At 43.5% G+C, this 21,401-nt stretch overlaps 1 protein-coding gene across 2 annotated transcripts in view; it reads left to right on the forward strand.

Annotated features, from left to right (window-relative positions):
* Positions 1 to 15,016, forward strand: part of SNAPC4 (small nuclear RNA activating complex polypeptide 4) — a 30,441-nt gene extending 15,425 nt beyond the window's left edge. For both annotated transcript variants that reach the window (XM_072124440.1, XM_072124441.1), the window contains 14 exons: positions 413 to 560; positions 3,863 to 3,969; positions 4,470 to 4,564; positions 4,803 to 4,897; positions 4,985 to 5,073; positions 5,317 to 5,853; positions 6,871 to 6,963; positions 7,188 to 7,353; positions 7,836 to 7,906; positions 8,272 to 8,382; positions 8,735 to 8,762; positions 10,615 to 12,194; positions 12,487 to 12,610; positions 13,713 to 15,016. In XM_072124440.1, the coding sequence (XP_071980541.1) occupies positions 413 to 560; positions 3,863 to 3,969; positions 4,470 to 4,564; positions 4,803 to 4,897; positions 4,985 to 5,073; positions 5,317 to 5,853; positions 6,871 to 6,963; positions 7,188 to 7,353; positions 7,836 to 7,906; positions 8,272 to 8,382; positions 8,735 to 8,762; positions 10,615 to 12,194; positions 12,487 to 12,603 (3,237 nt within the window). In that variant the 3' untranslated portion in view covers positions 12,604 to 12,610; positions 13,713 to 15,016. The remainder of the gene's footprint in view (positions 1 to 412; positions 561 to 3,862; positions 3,970 to 4,469; positions 4,565 to 4,802; positions 4,898 to 4,984; positions 5,074 to 5,316; positions 5,854 to 6,870; positions 6,964 to 7,187; positions 7,354 to 7,835; positions 7,907 to 8,271; positions 8,383 to 8,734; positions 8,763 to 10,614; positions 12,195 to 12,486; positions 12,611 to 13,712) is intronic.
* The last annotated feature ends 6,385 nt before the right edge of the window (positions 15,017 to 21,401 follow it).

Consider the following 21,401-nt stretch of genomic DNA (forward strand, 5'->3'; position numbering starts at 1 on the left):
GCATTATAGCCTTGCAGCGCTGGGGTCCTGGGTTCAAGTCCCAGGGTCAACATCTGCAAAGAGTTTGTGTTTTCTCTCCGTGTTTGCATGGGTTTCCTCTGGGTCCTCCGGTTTCCTCCCACTCTACATACAAACATACTGGTAGGTTGATTAGATTGTGAGCCCCATTGGGGACAGGGACTGATTTGGCAAGCTCTGTGCAGCGCTGCAGCATCTGTGTGCACTAAATAAAGGAAGTATTATTATTATTACTTCTTGCTGATGGGAGTTGCAGACAAGCACAAGAACTGTACATCACTAGCTGGCCTCAGTGAGCACATGTTTGTGTACAGGTTTTTCCTTACTTTACTGTATATGCGTGCAACATAGTCTACAACATGTCCAGCAGTGTCTCATGGTTCACTCTTTGCAGACAAATAGAACGGCCTTCCAGTGTCTCCAACAGTTCCAGACCAACAATAAAGATTTCAAGAGGAAAGAGTTCACCAAGGAAGAAGATGAGATGCTGGCGCACTTTGTCCAGCGAATGAGAGTGGGGATGCACATACCCTACCGCAAGAGTGAGTATTGTCTCCAGCATACATGTACACATACCCTACCGCAAGAGGGAGTATTGTCTCCGGCATACATGTACACATATCCTACCGCAAGAGGGAGTATTGTCTCCGGCATACATGTACACATACCTTACCGCAAGAGTGAGTATTGTCTCCGGCATACATGTACACATACCCTACCGCAAGAGGGAGTATTGTCTCCGGCATACATGTACACATACCTTACCGCAAGAGTGAGTATTGTCTCCGGCATACATGTACACATATCCTACCGCAAGAGTCAGTATTGTCTGCAGCATACATGTACACATACCTTACCGCAAGAGTGAGTATTGTCTCCGGCATACATGTACACATACCTTACCGCAAGAGGGAGTATTGTCTCCGGCATACATGTACACATATCCTACCGCAAGAGTGAGTATTGTCTGCAGCATACATGTACACATACCCTACCGCAAGAGTGGGTATTGTCTCCGGCATACATGTACACATATCCTACCGCAAGAGTCAGTATTGTCTGCATCATACATGTACACATATCCTACCGCAAGAGTCAGTATTGTCTGCAGCATACATGTACACATACCTTACCGCAAGAGGGAGTATTGTCTCCGGCATACATGTACACATACCTTACCGCAAGAGGGAGTATTGTCTCCGGCATACATGTACACATATCCTACCGCAAGAGTCAGTATTGTCTGCAGCATACATGTACACATACCTTACCGCAAGAGGGAGTATTGTCTCCGGCATACATGTACACATATCCTACCGCAAGAGTCAGTTTTGTCTGCAGCATACATGTACACATACCCTACCGCAGTGGTGGCGAACCTGTGGCACTCAGAGCCCTTTCTGTGGGCACTCAGGCCATCACCAGAGATGACTCTAGGTATCTTCCTGCAGTCCCAGACAGCCCAGGACTTGCTGTGCACAGAGCTATTTTAAAGTGACAGTGCTATCTGGGACTACTGGAGAAGTGGGAAGGTGTGGACAGATCTGGATTATCATTGTAGCTCCTGCTCCGGCCCTGATAATTCTTCCTGTTTATGGGACCCTGGAGGGAAGCTACAATGATCATCCAAATTTCTTCTATTTTCTGCTTTATTGGTGTCCTCAGGGGGCTGATATGAATGAAAGATGTGACAGAACAAGGAGTATAAATCACTAATTAGATTTCTTTGTTGGCACTTTGCGATAAATAAGTGGGACTTGGTTGTAGTTTGGGCACTCGGTCTCTAAAAGGTTCGCCATCGCTGCCCTACCGCAAGAGTGGGTATTGTCTCCGGCATACATGTACACATATCCTACCGCAAGAGTCAGTATTGTCTGCAGCATACATGTACACATATCCTACCGCAAGAGTCAGTATTGTCTCCGGCATACATGTACACATATCCTACCGCAAGAGTCAGTATTGTCTGCGGCATACATGTACACATACCTTACCGCAAGAGTGGGTATTGTCTCCGGCATACATGTACACATATCCTACCGCAAGAGTCAGTATTGTCTGCAGCATACATGTACACATACCTTACCGCAAGAGGGAGTATTGTCTCCGGCATACATGTACACATACCTTACCGCAAGAGTGGGTATTGTCTCCGGCATACATGTACACATATCCTACCGCAAGAGTCGGTATTGTCTGCAGCATACATGTACACATATCCTACCGCAAGAGTCGGTATTGTCTGCGGCATACATGTACACATACCTTACCGCAAGAGGGAGTATTGTCTCCGGCATACATGTACACATATCCTACCGCAAGAGTGAGCATTGTCTCCGGCATACATGTACACATACCTTACCGCAAGAGGGAGTATTGTCTCCGGCATACATGTACACATATCCTACCGCAAGAGTGAGTATTGTCTCCGGCATACATGTACACATACCTTACCGCAAGAGTGAGTATTGTCTCCGGCATACATGTACACATACCTTACCGCAAGAGGGAGTATTGTCTCCGGCATACATGTACACATATCCTACCGCAAGAGTGAGCATTGTCTCCGGCATACATGTACACATACCTTACCGCAAGAGGGAGTATTGTCTCCGGCATACATGTACACATATCCTACCGCAAGAGTGAGTATTGTCTCCGGCATACATGTACACATAACTTACCGCAAGAGGGAGTATTGTCTCCGGCATACATGTACACATATCCTACCGCAAGAGTGAGCATTGTCTCCGGCATACATGTACACATACCTTACCGCAAGAGGGAGTATTGTCTCCGGCATACATGTACACATATCCTACCGCAAGAGTGAGTATTGTCTCCGGCATACATGTACACATACCTTACCGCAAGAGTGAGTATTGTCTCCGGCATACATGTACACATACCTTACCGCAAGAGTGGGTATTGTCTCCGGCATACATGTACACATATCCTACCGCAAGAGTGGGTATTGTCTCCGGCATACATGTACACATATCCTACCGCAAGAGTCAGTATTGTCTGCAGCATACATGTACACATATCCTACCGCAAGAGTCAGTATTGTCTGCAGCATACATGTACACATATCCTACCGCAAGAGGGAGTATTGTCTCCGGCATACATGTACACATACCTTACCGCAAGAGGGAGTATTGTCTCCGGCATACATGTACACATACCTTACCGCAAGAGGGAGTATTGTCTCCGGCATACATGTACACATACCTTACCGCAAGAGGGAGTATTGTCTCCGGCATACATGTACACATACATAAAACTTTGTAGAAGTATGAGGACTATGGTGTTGACATGCCCTTGCTGATATCTCTGTTCAAATGGAGGCAAATTTAAAGAAATCTATAGTGATTTCAGAAGGAGCAGCAGACTTTCTGTTGTGTTATGGATCTTCTGACTTTCCCCAGACAGATATTGGCAGATAGAAGGAATCATAGGGAAATTTACTTTTTATATAATTTTCAAGTGGGAAAGCCACTGTTGGAGGTCCCGGTCATCAGCTCACTCCCTTATCCTCCTTGAAAGCATGTGCATTCTTGGCCAACCAATGGGTAGGGGGTGCAAGTCTGGGGAAAGGCTGTCTGGCCGTTTTATCCAAGAAGACAAATGGATGCCAGTAGCAAGTGCTACTTTGAAGAGATGGATGAACAGGAAAATATTTGAAGTTATTTGTATCCCGCTTGTAAGAGAGCACAGTCCTAGAATAATCTGTATCCTTCTGCTTATAGCTGCTGTAGGAAAAGCAGCCCTCGGGGCTAAACATATGCTTTGTTAATATATTCCATTTACTGCCAGGTTTAATATTAATTATGTTTCTATGCAGTTTCCTATTTTATGGAAGGCAGAGAGCCCATGCAGCTGCTTCATCGCTGGTCAAAGTCTTTGGATCCTTCTCTTAAGAAAGGACACTGGAGCAAAGAAGAAGATGAGGTGAGGGTCAACATTATAAAAGTGACATGAAAGTAGTGGCGTGCCAGCAGAATAGTCACTATGGTGTGAGGAATAGATTCAACCATGGATTTCACCCGATGTATCATGAAAGGTGAAATCTTGCATAATAAAGCACGCTATATTTACTAAGAGGCTCTGGAAGAGAGTCTTATAAATTTGATAGTGAATACAGCGGGCCGATGGGTCCTCCACCTTGTGCCCCGCCATGCCCAGTTTGCGCTGAGCTACAGAAAACCTTCAAAAAGTCTCCTTTCTGGCCGATGCGCCAGGAATGGCAACCTTCCATGTCTCATACACCAGAAAGTTGGCAGAACCCCAGCACTTTTTTCAGTTTTCCCTAGACTGCAACCCCCGGCAGGGGTAAGCTAAATATGTTTGGGATACTGAACCCCAGATGTATAAAGGGACTGCTCCCAAAAAACCTGACAGGTTCCCTTCTAACATTTTTTAATATGTTTTTATGCTTACAATTCCTTTAGCTGTTATTAAAAGCTGTGGAAAAGCATGGAGAGAAAGACTGGTACAAAATACGATTTGAGGTACCTGGAAGGTCGGATATCCAATGTCGGGAAAGGTCAGTAATTATTTTGCGCTATGATTTTTTTTTTTTTTTTTTTTTTTTGTGGACAAGTGTCAATGTACAAAATTACTTCCGAGTCCTCCGTAATGTGCGGCTTTCTATGAAAGTGGTCCATATACATTAACTAAAGCTCCGGTCACACTAGTTCTGCAGCTTTTAATGAGTTTTTACCTATTTTGCTTTCATGCTTGTTACCAATAACATTACTAAACGAGTTCTGCTATTATCTCAGGTATTACAAGGGTCTTCACAAGGACATCAAAAAGGGCAAATGGAGCCCAGAAGAAGAACAAAAACTAATTCTGCTGACCAGAAAGTATGGTTTAGGTGAGTCAAGTCGTCGGGATCACAGGCTTGAATCTGCATTCAATGAAAGCATAATTGGTTTTTAATCTTTAATTTATTATTTTAAAGGTCATTGGACTAAGGTTGGCAAAGAGATAAAACACCGGACGGGCTCCCAGTGTCTGAGTAAATGGAAGAATATGACTGGTTACTTCAAGGTACATCCATACAAGGACACCCTAATCATCCGATCACTTAAATTGTTCATACTAATGACTTCTAAATGGGTCATCAATATGAGATTGGTCGAGGTGCAAAGCCCAGCACCTCTGAAGATGGCCATTTTCTGGACACATCAGTAAACTTTTCATGTATTGGCTGCATAACATGTGTCTGTGCTTCTAAGGGCTTGACATTAGATTCCATTTTTCCAGGTACAGATTATTTTCATGTCTTTTCAGGGGAAAAAAAAACCACAGAGAGTAAATAAAGCACCAAATTCAGCATCAAATCCAGCGCCTCGGAAAAGGCCACGAAAATCAACGCCACATAAGAGACCATTAATAAAAGAGGAGGAACTGAGTGAAGAAGAAGACGTCAGCGATATCAGCTATGAAAGTAGCAGCAGCACCTCGGAAAGCAGCGGCAGCGACTACAGTATGAGGATGAGTAGTTGTAGTTCTATCAGCAGTGGTAGCGAGGATGAGGAGGAAGAACACGCAAGCTACATGGCAGATGATTGTAACTTAGAAGAGAGAAGAGCAGCCACCAAGTTTCTAGATTTTATGCCTGCTTTGGATTCATGGGTTCCAAGGAAACAGAACCTGGACCTGCTCTGCACAAAGGAACAAAAGATCAATCCAACAAGTTTGAAGGTACCAAGGACTAATCAACGGGGCAGACAGGGCACTTATCAGCTCAACACTATAATGAAAGGTATAGCGTACCCACCATCTACAGACACTGTAACCGAAAATCCCCAGGACTTTCTCCTAGAGGTACGTTTCTATTCAATCTTGTGCTGGTATATTGGGTTTCTATTTTTGTTTTTATATTTACTAGCCCAAAGGATTGGGGTATCCGTATGATCGGTAGGGGTCTGACTGGTGATCACGAGAACAGAAACCTGCCAGTCATTAAAATGGGCATCCTGTTCTTACTAATTGAATAAAGTGGCGGGACTCTCACTCAACCTGCCACGTCATTCAGTTACTGAACATAGGACCCCCATTCGTTCTTATGAGCGTCAGGGAGTTGAGCAGTTGGATCCCACCAATCAGATTCTGCGAATAAGGCATAACTGTCAAACTTGGCACAACCCCTTTAATGAGCTTAGAATATTATAAGTGACTCCTCAGTGCCAGCAGGGGGCAGTCTAATACACTGCTCATCCATAGAAGAGTTTTTGATTGCAGCATGCCATACATAAAGTCCGTCATAATCATTCTCCAGTAGGTATGATTGTCTAATTTGTATGAGGGGTCTCCAGACTCTCCCCTGACAGATGCTGAAGTTCTTAGGTGAGTGGTGGGGGTGATTCAAGGGGACATAGGCACATGGCAGTGGCTTACTAACATTTTCATTAGCAACATATGTATGCATGTGTATTCAGAGTTGGTAGGAATAGCTGTTAAAGACATACAGCCAGTTTTGCTAATTTGGTTCATAATTACATATGAACGATATCGAAGTGTATTATCATATCTGATCTTGCGCAGTTCTGAAAGTAGAAAGCTGTAAAATTTCAGTGCTGCACCTCACTAAATATCAGTCCCGGGTAGATCCAAAGTTATCCAACATTTCCATTTTAATATGTGACTCTGAAAGTAGAAAGACTTTTGTCTGGATATAAGTACATGTAATATAGTAATATAAGTACATGTAAAGCTGTATTTTACCTATAAACTTGCAAACATTCGTAAAAAAAAAAAAAGTAATTGTCATGCATTTCTATCCCTGAAATACTATCAGTAATGTTGGCCTATAATACAGATGATCTGTTCCTTTCTCCGCAGGCTAAGAGCAGCGGCCACCAGATCGTGGAGATCAGTGAGGATGAGGCCCGCAGGATCCTGAAATGGAATACTGTATTCTGCGAAGAAAAACCGGTGATGTATTTAGGCTTTCGATACGGTGTATGTGTTCGGGACCATCTTTCTTGTGATTGATCTGCGGTCCCAGCAGGGTTGATATAAATGACCTGTCCCTTTAAGTGTAACTCTCTTCTACATACTAAAACATTGATTGTGTTGATCACAGAACCTATTGCAGAAGGAATCTTAACTAACAATACAAAGTCTTACTGTTTGTATGTTTTGCTTTATTTTTTAAGGTTCCAAAACGGGCACTGAAAAAGCCCACGGGTGACCATGTAAGCTACCGAAGGAGAAAAACCCCCGTGGACAGACAACTGCTGCTTGCTGTTACGCCCTGGGTGGGCAATATCTTTCTTCCCATATTCACTCGCTACAGGTCACCTTGGGACAAGCCACTTAATGGTAAATGGAATTCAATAGCCCCCAGTGCTAAGCCAATCATGTTACTGTATGATCTGCAGTGTGTGAATATGTCCTAATGCATAAAGTGCATTAAAAAAAAGTGCAGCGTGCCACAGAAAAAGTTGCACAAGGATGCGGTCTATCACATGGCTGACTGTTAAAAGGGATGGGACCCCTGTAAACCTTCCCAAAAATCAGTAATCCATGCAGGGCCAAAGATTAATGGCCCTGCTGTGTACCAAAAACCTTGCTAGAAATGGACATGCCTCCATATTAACAAGAACAAGAAGAATTCTGCAAGTCTCCTCTGACTATCAACATATATTCTCCAGGAAGAAATGATTGGGCATGTTGGATTTCATTACGCCCAATCATTCTCTTTCTGAAATCTGGAGACTGTTGCATAATCATAAAGTGTATAACCAAGTTTAAGTTGCTTTTTGATCACTTGTCGTGGCTAATAAGAATCTTTTTGTCTGCAGCGGATGTGATGAAAAAGAAGCTTTCTTCTGTGACGATCAGTAGCACACCTATGTTCGCACTGCTTATTCGGGTAAGACAATGGTATTGGGGTAAGATGTGATTTCGATCAGTTAAGTTTAAACAGATTTTCCTAAGTGGGATCCAAGACAGGGGTGACAGGGGCTCCTAACAGTGCTCAGGTCTTCATTGATGATGGCTTGGATGGAAGTGCCAAAGGCTGCATGACCCTCTTCAGCCCAATAATGGCCTCCCTGGTCTATGAGGCATCACTTTATTACCTGTGTCTCTGGTCTGAGGGACCACTGATGGGCCAAAAAAAGAGTTTCATATATAGTATGCCGGATCACTATAGCTTTTACCCTGTAAAATTTATGTCATGGATCTATTCTAATACTTTTCTATATTGTATTCTTAAGTGCTGTTCCCCTCTGCTAGTTTTTTCAGATCAATGCCGGGGGTTGTCTACAAATGATCCAACTGAGGAAAGCTCAAGAATCCCAATTCATGAAAAACTTTAAACAGGGATCACATCGGAGGTCCACACCTGTAAGAACATGTTATTTTATGCAGTTTAACAGATAAGGGGGGGAGGTAACATCTTATTTCAGCCTTTTCCTAATTTACAGATGAGACACAATTTATCACTCACCCACATATGCAGCTGAGCATGCATGTGCTCTCAGCAGAGACTGTGTGATAACTTACTATTAGAGTAGATTACCTCTCCTGATATCTGAGGGAACCAGCTTTTTGAATTTGGCCTTATCAGCCTTTCTCCCCCCATACATATTAGATGGTTGGTTAGTCTAATGGAAATCTTTAGATCTTCATGATATTGGGGATCTACCTTCTTCATGCATATACAGTATAATTAATACTTATCTCTCTTTATACATAGGTCACGATGTCTCCGAGATCCATTTTAGGTATGTATGGGATAACGTTGTACTTTTTTAACTTTAAATTATTTCGATTTGCTGATTCATGTATTTACCGTAGGAGAGCACCAAACAGCTGCTTGTCTTCCCAGGAACCAAGGGTGAAAGGGATGTTTCATCTTCTTGATGTCAATGATCTATCCAAAGGATAGATTATCAATATAAGATCAGCAGGGGCTTGGATTGCATCTATAACAAAATTTTGAGTAGGAAACGATACCCAGAAAAGTATCACAATACTTGATACTGATACTTTTTTTCTTCTTTTGAAAGTATTATCTGAATGTTTAAGGTGCGGTCACATGGGGTGTTTAGAAATAGGGAAATTTAGATGTGCAATGCAAACATCTGGGGGCGGGGCTCAGCCGAATCGCATATGCGTTTCCATTGAAACACATTCGATCAGTAATTGTCAACCAGTGTTTTGCCAGGAGAAGTTTTAATGTTTTGTGACAGTTTATTAAAAGTATTGTAAAGGTTGTCCTAGTAATGTAAATATTAAATAGTATACTAAATAGTATAATTTAGGGCTCATTTAAAAGGACGTTTTGATGTCCGTACGGTATCCTTTTTTTGCAGATGGCAAACAAACCCATTGCGTCTTATGTGTCCACATGCCCTTTTTTTCACGGATGTACAGACCGTGAGAAAAAAATTGCTGCAAGCAATATTTTGTCTCACATGCGGACCACGTACATCCATAGAAGTCAATGGATCCGCAAAAAAAGTGGACAACTCATGCATCACATCCGTATACAGACTTTTTTTTTTCTCAAATGTTGCAACCAACTGGGCAGGGCAAGAAGTAATAAAAACCCATCCCTTTTTTTCTTTTTTTACATATGTGAAAAAAACAGATGGCGTACGGACGTGAAAAAAACCTATACAATATGGACTGAACCCAGACATCATGTGCACAGCAAACACGCCCGTCAGAATGAGCCCTTATTTTTTGCCTTATACGTTTTTATTAATTTAATTGTATTAGATGCTTAGAATAATAATATTATGTTAAAAATATAATAATGTGATGATATAAAGAGAGATCTCTGGGAAGATGTATCTCTATAAATCAGTGCTTTCAGCCTGTGTCACAATGTAAAGCTCATAGTTACTTAAAAGATGTAGAGATACTATGTATGGACAGATGGTGCTCTGCCTAACCCCACACTTCTATTAAAGGGGTTTTCCCACTAACTAAAGTTAGGCCCTATCCACGGGGTAGGGCCTAACTTGCTCATCAGTGCTGAGACCCCCACAGATCGTGAAAATGAGAGGTCCGACCAACCCCTCGCCGCTCCTCAGACTAATGGAACAGACGGCCACGCATGACCGTTCTGCTCCATTAATCTCTATGGGGCTGACGGATTGTCCGATGTCTCCCCTGCAGACAACTACAAGGAGTCTGTAGAACAGTAAAAGTCTTAAAAGAAATCCGGTATTGAACTTGGCTGCAGTTGCTCAGTGCTGCCATTACACAGAATATGGGGCAGCTTTTCCAGCTTGTTCTCAGCGTTGATTCAAGTATCGGATGCAGTCGGATCCGTCTGATTGGTGGAAGTTCTAAGTGTCAGACCTCCACAATAGTAAAGTTGTTAAGTGATGGCATATACTAGAGATGCATTAAGTCAAAATGCACTAATCCTTGTTTTGCCTTCGGTCTATGAATACAATTGATGACCTGACTGGAATGCTGTACTATAGTTTTACTCATTTATCAAAGTAAAATCAGGGCTTTATTAGCCGATATGAGTTGGGAATATCCCTTTTAAGAAATGATTGGCACAGAATAAGCATTTTCACAAATTTATGCTGATTTATTTCTATGTTGTATCTTCAGCTTCACACACCATTAACGCATCAGATGTCCAAACCTCACCGCAGCCTGGTAGTTCCCGGCGCAGAGAACGGAGCTATGCACTCGCACCAAAGCCAAAGACTGTCTATGAGCTGCTGAAAGAGAAGAGAAGGCAGCAAGACATAGCCCATCGTACTCCCCAAAACACAGCCGCCACTTCTACAAGTGTCATAGTCTCTCCTCAAACAGTGGTGAACAGGCCCTCCATCCCTGCAGGACAGCAGCCCTCCCCGGTGCCATCAACCACTTTACACAATTCTGTGCCCTTTGTGACATTGCCAGCCCACCAGGCATTACCAACCAACAATATTATCAGCAACCAGATCTCCACAGCAAGCAGTGATCCTAATAAAAGGCAGCAAAACGATGCAGGAAAAGCTGTGACTAGTACCCAAAATGCAACAAGAAATCCATGTCATAGATTGCCATTTGTTGGTTCTCCTGGTACTGTGCAAGTCATGCCAGGCTCTCAAGTGGTGGCATCACCGCAAGTAGTGGTATCTCCTCGAGTGGTGGCAGCACCACAAGTATTTGTATCGCCTCAAGTGGTGGCATCACAACAACTGCCTGTACAGCTGCTTCAGAACGTAATGAACCCAGCCTCTACCACATGGATCCTTACACCCCAAGGATTGGTCCAAATACCAGTTCAAGCTTTGTTCCCTAACCTGTGCCAGCCAGTTGCAACCCGGATGCCTACTGTCTCCAGATTGTCCAATGTAAAAGCTGTTGACCCATCGAAAATTGCAGAATCTTCTAACAAGGTTCCTGAGACTCCAACTAGTCGCATTGTGAACCATTTGCCTGTGGGTAGTAGTGTGGCTACACAACTACAGAGTGTACAGGCTGCTAACCACCCTATACCTAGACCGTGCCCTACGCTTCCTCCCCCCAGTAAGGCAGCACAGTTAGCTCTCACCCCCAAAAAGTATCCTGTTGTCAAAATTGCAAAAGTGTTATCCACCAACAAACCTAATACAGGTACAGGGAATGTAGCGAATAGTGCCACCCCTGCCCCTTCTCAGCCCACCGGCGTCCGATCCCCTCCAAGCTGCAATGATAACAAAATAGACTTGAGCCTTGTGTCCTTAGAAGATGAAACCAGCATAAAAGACTGGATGCGGGGCAACGGCAATGGGGAAACGCAGAAGAGCAGCCTGGCTTATTTGCCTCCATCTTCTTGCACTCTGAAAACTTTTTCCAGGATCCTGTTGCAGAAGACGACCCTGGAAGAGAAAGCCTTAAAACTTGTGCCCCGTTCAGATAGTAGAGGTGAAGCGGAGCTCAATAGGAGGAAGGCGGTCTTGGACAATATGGTGGAGGAGAAACTTAAAGACAATCCGGCGTACAATCTTCTCAAGCAGCGGTTCCTCTCGGGGTTCACCTTCCCAGGATTACTGGCTGCTTTCCCACCACCAAAAAGTAAGCCCCCCATGCCTGTGACAAGGGTGGAGATCAAGGATGAAGAGAGAGAATTACACATGGGCGATCATGGAAGGCAAGCGGAGGACAATGCAGACGGCACAGCTCCAGGACCCAACGCACCAACACAACTAAACGAGGTACAGGACGGGTCATGATGCTGACAGTGTATTATAGAGATGTAGTGTTTATGTTCACTTTTGTAGCATAGTATGATGTGAACAATTTGGGGTTACATCTATCACTGCGACCCTTTAAATAGGGGTCGGAGCAACTTGGTTCCCGCTCTGTTCCAATGAGAAAATCAGCTGCGGCCCCTTTACTCTTTTATGACAATTGGTGGATCTATCAGGATGTGAGGGTATGACCTAGATAAAACATCCTTATATAATATTTTTCACACTGTGTAACTTTAGTTTTGTTCTGTTGAAGGCCGAAGTATCGAATCCCGAAGCTCAGGTGACACCGATGGATGTTGAATGTGAAGTTGCTGGGAACAACAGGAGGCAACTCAGGAGGAGAATCGTGTACCACCGCAGCGAGACGTGACCTATCGGTACGCTGACGCCCATCTTTGCTGCTACATGGTACCCCCAGCAGTCCAGAGAACGGGGGTCCTGTTCTCATTAATGGGTTGTGCCACAGCTCTCAATATAATGAAAGTGTTGGAAATTGCTGAGCACAGCGCCTGGCTATCCTCGGCACTTTCATTCACCTATAAGAGCGCCAGGGGTATCCCAATTTTGGACACTATTGAATGGAGTAGCATGATGCATGTTTGTCCTGTTTATTAGTGAGAACAGGAATCTTATTTTCTGGATTTCTGGGGGTTCTGTTTACTTGATCATGGAGGTCCCAACCTGATATGTAAGGGGTTGTGCTGAGTGTTTTAGCTGTACCGGACCTCTAATAACTACAAAAGGAATATTTATGTTCTTATTGAAAGTGAAACTTTACTCGTTTCAATAGCTAAAAATACACTACACAGCTAAAAATACATGAGCTTGTCAGAAAACCAGAGGAGTGAGAAGAGGACCTTATGTATACAGATTGTGACCATAGATTACAGTAATGTCCCGTCTGAGGTCTCCATCTATATGTAAAAATGCATGAGCAGAAAGCCTCACTCTGGAATAAATAAAATAACCAGCTAGACCAGACTAGTCCTCCATTCAGACTGCACATATACAACTTGTCTAAGTGGCTTTTAGATCTGGTTTCCTTGAAGGTGTGTGATCTGAAAGGCTGCTACGTCAAGCACCCGGCTTATACACGTGAGCTGTCTTATCTCTATCTTATGTGCTACAGGGAGATGCAATGCGGCTCTGCCTGAATATCTCTGCAGAGCTGCGTCATGATCCTGTGCTGACGTTACTGTGTGCCCCATCCGCTCCATAGGCCCAGAAGCCTCAGCGGTTCCCCTGGTGTTTCCCTAAGTGGATCAGTAGCTCTAGGTCCGCAGTACTGCTGTGCCATGCCCAAGATATTCTCATCTTTACATTACTTTTACTATATGACCCTATATTGCATTGCAAAAATTGTCTTCTGGGGGTTGGTATGGGTAGTATGTATAGTCCAGTTTGGGTCGGGGGGGGGTTGTGGTTTTTCTTTTGGAGACTTTCATTGTATATGGATTTTTCTTTCTTCTGCTTTTGCAGGCAAATCAGATCAAGAAAAAAAAAATCCAGCTTCTAAATGTCTAGAAAATGATCATGATTATATGGACAAGAGCACACGGATCCACGACCTGAAACCTTGGCGCTGCGGGTGCTGGGTGCCAGGGGGCATTATCCTGCTGAGTGATGTATAGATGGCGTCCATCAAGTACCTGTGATTACTGCACGGAGCCCAGAGATGTAAGAGTATCTGGTGAACCGTTTCGGATACTTGTCTTACCTAATATGTATTTTTCTTCTTTTTTTTTGTGTGTTTTTCTGTTTGTCTCTGATCCTGGTTAAACATATGTTAATTTATAGAGAATTCACTCCGTTGATATAAACCATGTTTCCTAGTTATAGGTTTATTCCTACTATAGGATCTATTACTTTAGTATACTGGACACCTACATGTGATGAGCAGCTTTGTGTGTCAGCCATATTGGTTGAGGTCCAATTTTTCCTGGAGCAGAATCTTAAAGGGGATGTGCAGACATACATCTTGCCCAATTGGATGTCAGGAGTGGAGAACCATCGATGCAGGGCCCAGTATTGTAAGCTGGTTTCTTTTCTATAGGACCTGTGCGGATTACATTTGTGGGATAGGATGGTTGTCTCAGCGGTAATCCCACCCAACATGTCCTGGTGTATCTACAGTTCAGCTGATTGATATTGGATGAGTATGGTCATCATTTAAAGGGATCTCCTTTTATATGACTCCTGAGATCCTCAGCAAACATTACCACTCCAGGGACCTCTACAGGAGAGATTTAGTATTACACACAGCCACTACTTGTTAGTCACTCCCCATTACAGCCGATAGAGAAGGACCCCAATTGGTCCAGATGCCTTAAAAATGATAGCCTAAGATTTGGTGTTATCCAGCAAGAGATAAGGTGCAGATGATCCCGGCTGATCACATCAATTGGGGGACCAGTCCCTTGAATGAGTAGTACTCTGCCTTCTCCGGCCATCCCATAATCCGAAAATAGAGCCTCAGATTGCATGTCACTTTATTCATGGAGAAAGGGACCCCCCCCCCCCCCCATTTTCTTGTGATCAGTAGGGGGCCCCAGTGGGATGCTATTAAATAGCAGCATAACATTAAATATTGGGACATATTAGTGTACGGACCAACCCTTTCCTACAAGGACCACAACTCTTAAGGACCGGTTTCCATCATGTTGTTCCCAGTGGGACCAGCGTTGCCAAGTGGCGGATATATATATGTATATTTATATTTATTTTGTATATTTCTGTTGTACCTTGAATATTATGTCATTAAAAAGAGTCCTTCTATTTTCTCACTTGGCGACATCCTCTCGCGTTCCTCTTCCCTGTGTTTCGGTTGTGTGAGTTCTTGTATTGCAGGTTCGGGACGTCTGTTTACTTTGTAGAATTAACAGAATTTACAGATTCAGTGATTTTTCAGTCTGTGCCGGATCATTAGGAACTGTGAGTGCTAAATGTGGTTCACCTTACTGTGTGCATAGGTTAATGACCTGTAGGGGAATACCTGACAGCCAAGGTTTCGGATAAAGAAGGTGATATGTAATAATACCTATTCATGAGCTTCATTCACACATTGTGCATTGAGCAGCGGGGAGGAACTTCTCTTCAACGCCTTGAATCTGCATTTACATGTTGCGTGAATGCCAATGTATATGGGCAGGGTTCCGTTCTACGTTCGCATATACGTTCCTATTGAAATGCGCGTGATTGGTAAGTAGCACTGTATGTTTTTATGTAAACAATGCAAAACACGTTGTGCTAATTACCGATTGCGTGCATATTAATGGAAATGCATTTGTGATCTAGCCGAGCCCTGACCACGAACATTGTGCATTGAGTTTCTAAATGCAACGCAAACGCAATGTGTGAATGTATCCAAACTCTTGCCACGTTGAACAAGCTGGTAAACCGTGCAAAACACGTGTTACTTGTTCCCGTTCTCAAGCATCTGCAATAAGGAGACGTTTCCCCTGCTGTGACTGAATTGCATTTCTAATATAATGGTGTAGCACCCTCCTGTTCTTCCATCATTATGGTTTCTGGGCTGCAGAGTGAATCTATGGAGTAAAAGGCCGTTTTTAGTTAGTGCGTTTTCAGATTGTTAAAAACCCATGCGTTTTTGTCCGGTTTTCTGTATTTGCGAAGTTAAAAACGGACAAAAACGCATGCGTTTTTTAACGATCTGAAAACGCACAAACTAAAAACGCCACGTGTGCCTAAAAACGCCACGTGTGTCTTCACCCTAATGGAGCTCCGCTGTTCTCTACACAGTGCATAGTAGCATCACCGTGCAGTAAGGCCGCGGTCACACGTACCGCTAGGCGTCCGTCATAACGCGACGCTAGCGCACAGGGGGAGGTCCTTGGCCCGAACGCACATGCGTTTTCAGGGAAACGCATGCGATTGTTAAGCCGATCGCACGCGTTTCTCTGGAAACGCATGTGCGTTCGGGCCGAGGACCTCCCCCTGTGCGCTAGCGTCGCGTTATGAACGGACGTCTAGAGGTACGTGTGACCGCGGCCTAATAGACTGTGACAGAGATGAAGCCCCTTCATTCTCAGGATTAGTGGGGGTTCTGAAGGTCCATCCGCCACCAGTCCTGTCATGAGTTGTCTTTGCAAGAACAGAAATACCCCTTTAATTACTGTATAGTGTAAAGTACCTGCATCTTTCTAGCGTTGGCATGCTTAAAGGGGTGTTAATGTTTTTACAATAAAAAGTTATACAATTTTCCAATATACTTTCTGTGTCAATTCCTCACGGTTTAGATCTCTGCTTGCTGTCACTCCATAGAAAGCTTCATTGTGTACTTCCAGCGGACAGAAATCTGACCATGGTCACACAGGTGCACGGCTCGTTAGTATCACACAGAGTAATCAGAGCTGTGTGTTATAATGAGCCGTGCATCTGTGTGACCATGGTCAGATTTCTGTCAACTGGAAATAAACAAAGAAGCTTTCTATGACAACGAGCAGAGATCTAGAAATCCGGGAGGAATTGATAAATTAAGTATATTGGAAAAATGTCTAACCTTTTATTGTAAAAACATTAATTTTCTGAAATGGGGATACCCCTTTAATAATTCTTTTGGAGCCACGGTCACTATAGGCTGCAGCATCTGAGAGGTTAAACTTCTTAGATCTGTATTATCTTTGATCCCGGCAGGTGGTAATTGTAATTTATAACATTAGCCTCCACCCTCGGCAGCTTCCGGGATCTGAGATAACGTTAATCTAGGAATGTTAACAACTGAGGTGCCGTAATATTGTTACCCATGGAAGCTGCGCATTTTTGTTTTTTCATGCTATGAATGTGCAGCAATTATATAGTAATTTATCTATTCATCCAATTGGTCAGAAACATTTCTAATTTTGCAGCGTGTGTCATCACCCTTAAGCAGTCCGTCAAAAACCGCAGGCGTTTTTGACCAGTTAATTGGTCAAACCTGTAAAAAAACAGATGCGTTTTCAAAAAATGCATGCAGTTTTTGACGTACTGCTTAAAAACGGGCCAAAACCGCTTTCGAAACGCCACGCATTTTCGTTGGGTTTTTCGACGATTTCCATTTTGCGCTGAATTGCCCATGGGATTTTGGCGCATTGGTGCCAGCTTGCACACGACAGAAATGGGGGGGGCAGGTTGTCGGACAACCTGACAGATTCGGACAGCGCGCAGGATTTAACATTTAGAATTGTGTCGCAAGACACAGACTTACAAGTACCGAAAGAAGCTGGCGGACCTCGGCGCGGAAGCAACGGATGTAGGAATTTGGGCGCAAGAGTGAATCGTGGAAGACCAGAATCCTCGTTGGACAACGCACCGCGGCATCGCGACAGGACCGGGTATGTAAATCTGCCCCAAACTGATGAAACACACAATTTTTACAGAGCAAAGTTACAATTTTAAACACGTTTCATGGGCAAGAGGCCCAGGGGCTCATTCAGAGTTATTTTAGCGGATGGCATACAGACCTATTGATTCCTATGGGTTTGTTCACACGTCTGTTTTTTTTTTTTTTTTCAAGGATGTGCAGATAATGAGAAAAGTATTGCAGCATGCACAATTTTTCTGATTTGAAGATCACGAATCTCCATGGAAGTCAATGGATCAGCAAAAAAAAAGATGCAGATGTGCAAAAAAGTGAATACAATACGGACGCCTATCTGAATGAGCCCTTAGTATTTCCTACAGCTCCCCCTCACAATGTGGTCCCCATTATCCCCCTCCTATTGTGCTCCCAGCTGCCCCTCACAATGTGGGCCCTTTCATCCCCCTCCTCTCCTGCTCCCAGCTCCCCCTCACAATGTGGGCCCCTTCATCCCCCTCCTATTGTGCTCCCAGCTCCCCCTCACAATGTGGGCACCCCCTTGTTGCTGCTTAATAAATAAAAAAAAAACAGTTACTTACCTCTCCCCTCCCCTGCTTTGTGCAGCTCTAATGCAGACAGGGAAGGACAATGATAATGGCAAAAGGTTTTCACTCTGGGATGGTTGGCAGTTGTGATTGTACAGTGGTTGTACTTGGTATTGCAGCGTCACTTTAATGCACTGAATGAGACGTCTCTGGCCCATGTAACAGCCTGACTGATATACACTCACCTGCGTGCCAGAGAGATTTCCTTCTTCCTGTATCTAATTTTACACCTCTGGTGTCCATGATTGACATTCCTGACATAACCCTGTGTGATATGAATGCAGGACCTGAGGGGGAGGAACATTGCAGAGATTTACAGAACATTCTTGTGTCATGCTCCACCCCCTCTGCACCAGGCATTAGACATTGGGGCACATTTACTAAGGGTCCTGCAACAGTTCTCTGTCGGACTTCGCACAGGTATTTAAGAAGTGTCTGCGCCACATTTGTGCACTAGACATCATGCAACACAAATTAGGGGACGTTCCGGTGCTCAATCAGACCATGCACCAAATTTAACATGCAAAGTCTGACATAAATATGTGTCGCACGCCCCATGTTAAAGGGGTGCCAAAAAAAAAAAGTGGTGCACTCTGTGGTTTTCCAGTTTCAACAAATAATTCATACTTGTGTAATGAAAAGTTATACAATTTTCCAATATACTTTCTGTATCAATTCTTCACTGTTTTCTAGATCTCTGCTTGCTGTCATTCTATCGAAAGCTTCTATGTTTACTTCCTGTGGATAGAAATCTGTCCGTCACATGATGTCACACAGGTGCACTGCTCATTAGCCTAAATAGAGCTGTGTTATAGTGAGCAGTGCACCTGTGTGACATCACATGACCAGAGACAGGAAATAAACAATGAAGCTTCTTGTAGAATGACAGCAAGCAGAGTTCTAGAAAACTGTGAGAAATTGATACAGAAAGTATATTGGAAAATTGTATAACTTTTCCTTACACAAAACATATCAATTATATTCTAAAGCAGATGACCACTTTAAAGGGGTTTTCCCACAAAGAAAAGTTAGGCCCTATCCCGTGGATGATCGGTGGGGATCTCAGTGCTGAGACCTCCACGGATCACAAAAATGAGGGGTCCATGACCGTTCTGCTCCATTTATCTCTATTAGGGATAGAGATACATAGAGATTAATGGAGCAGAACGGTCACGCGTGGCCGTCTGATCCATTAGTTTGAGGAGCGGACCCCTAGTTTTTCACAATCTGTGGGGGTCTCAACATTGAGATCCCCACTGACCAGCAACTCTGTGGATAGGGCCTAACTTTTCTTCGTGGGAAAACCCCTTTAATCCTATCCTGTGGCTGCGGTATAACTACCGTAGTAGTAACTGATGTTGGTCGGAGTAAAAATCTAGTTGTGGGTATTTGTTCCGTGCTTTCACATCACAATCCCAGTTCCTGCAGTAATCTGTCTGGAGGGGAGGCAGGTTGGACCTGTATATCCGGTGAGTGGAGATTGAGGAGTGTTACATGAATGTGTTAAATATAGCAGCAGTTTACTATGACAAGACGCGGACGTATTACATAATGTGTCAGGAAAGATCATCTCACCCTCTTCAAATCGGACATCTTAAAGGAGATGTCCATTCAAATAATATTGTGGTTTTCAAATCCTTAGCAGAGATCATCCATGTCATTTTGTTGCTCGGCCTGTCTGACAAGATTGTAGTGTTCAAACGAGCCCTGTGGTTTCTTCATCGATCACTACAGCGCCACATGTTATATAGTGGCTGTACTTGGTATTGCTGCCTAGTCCCATTCACATCAATGGGACTGAGCTGTGACAAATAAACAGGACGTCACTCCCCAGGGCAGCTGACCATGGGCAGATTGATAAGTGACCAATATTTTCATCCAACCCAATCTGGCGGCACACAGATCTATAGTATAAAGACTTTGTAAGTAAAAATATTACCAACCCCATTGCTGCGACCGCCCAACAGGACGCACACCCCGTTCTAACATCTCGTAGACTGATATGTGAGCCACAATTGCATGTAAATGTCTATACACTTGTTGGTAAAGTCATTACAAAGTCTCTTGAGCAGGAGCTGAATGAGAAGCGTCAGGGTGTTCCCTCTAGGTCCATCGAGCTATATCCCTATACATCACCATATATCACCATGCAGGACGTCACTTATGCTGAGTCGGGTTATTCTGGGCCTCGGCCGTCTTTATCACATTGTTGTATTTAATAGTCACATTATTGTATTTCATGTCTCATTTTAGAAACCTGTATGGTGAGTAATAAGTTTCCACTAAACACTGCAAGTCCTACTACGATCCAACTCCACTCTGACTATATAGACCCTATATCCATCTCATATTATGACCACTATATAACACTGCCATTAAGTCTCCACCCTTAATACAGACCCATCCTAAAAATAATGCAGTACAGCCTTACCCCAAATAATACAGCCATACAATGACCATCTATACAGTATCCATCCTAAGTACTACAAGTATATAATGCCCAGCCTAAGATGATAGCTATACAGCCCAACCGAGATACAAGAATGGAGAAGCAGCTCTACCCAGATACTTTGCATAATTAAACGATCCAACTCTGGATCAAGGTTACATAAAAACCGCCATACAGTGGCCATTCTATATTATAGCCATACAGTATCCCTCAGAAATACCGCCATACAGTATCCCTCAGAAATACCGCCATACAGTGCCCATTCTATATTATAGCTATACAGTATCCCTCAGAAATACCGCCATACAGTGCCCAGTCTATATTATAGCTATACAGTATCCCTCAGAAATACCGCCATACAGTGCCCATTCTATATTATAGCTATACAGTATCCCTCAGAAATACCGCCATACAGTGCCCATTCTATATTATAGCTATACAGTATCCCTCAGAAATACCGCCATACAGTGCCCATTCTATATTATAGCTATACAGTATCCCTCAGAAATACCGCCATACAGTGCCCATTCTATATTATAGCTATACAGTATCCCTCAGAAATACAGCCATACAGTGCCCATTCTATATTATAGCCATATAGTATCCCTCAGAAATACCGCCATACAGTGCCCATTCTATATTATAGCTATACAGTATCCCTCAGAAATACCGCCATACAGTGCCCATTCTATATTATAGCTATACAGTATCCCTCAGAAATACCGCCATACAGTGCCCATTCTATATTATAGCTATACAGTATCCCTCAGAAATACAGCCATACAGTGCCCATTCTATATTATAGCCATATAGTATCC

Source organism: Engystomops pustulosus, chromosome 9, assembly GCF_040894005.1.
Source record: "Engystomops pustulosus chromosome 9, aEngPut4.maternal, whole genome shotgun sequence".
NCBI lineage: Eukaryota > Metazoa > Chordata > Amphibia > Anura > Leptodactylidae > Engystomops > Engystomops pustulosus.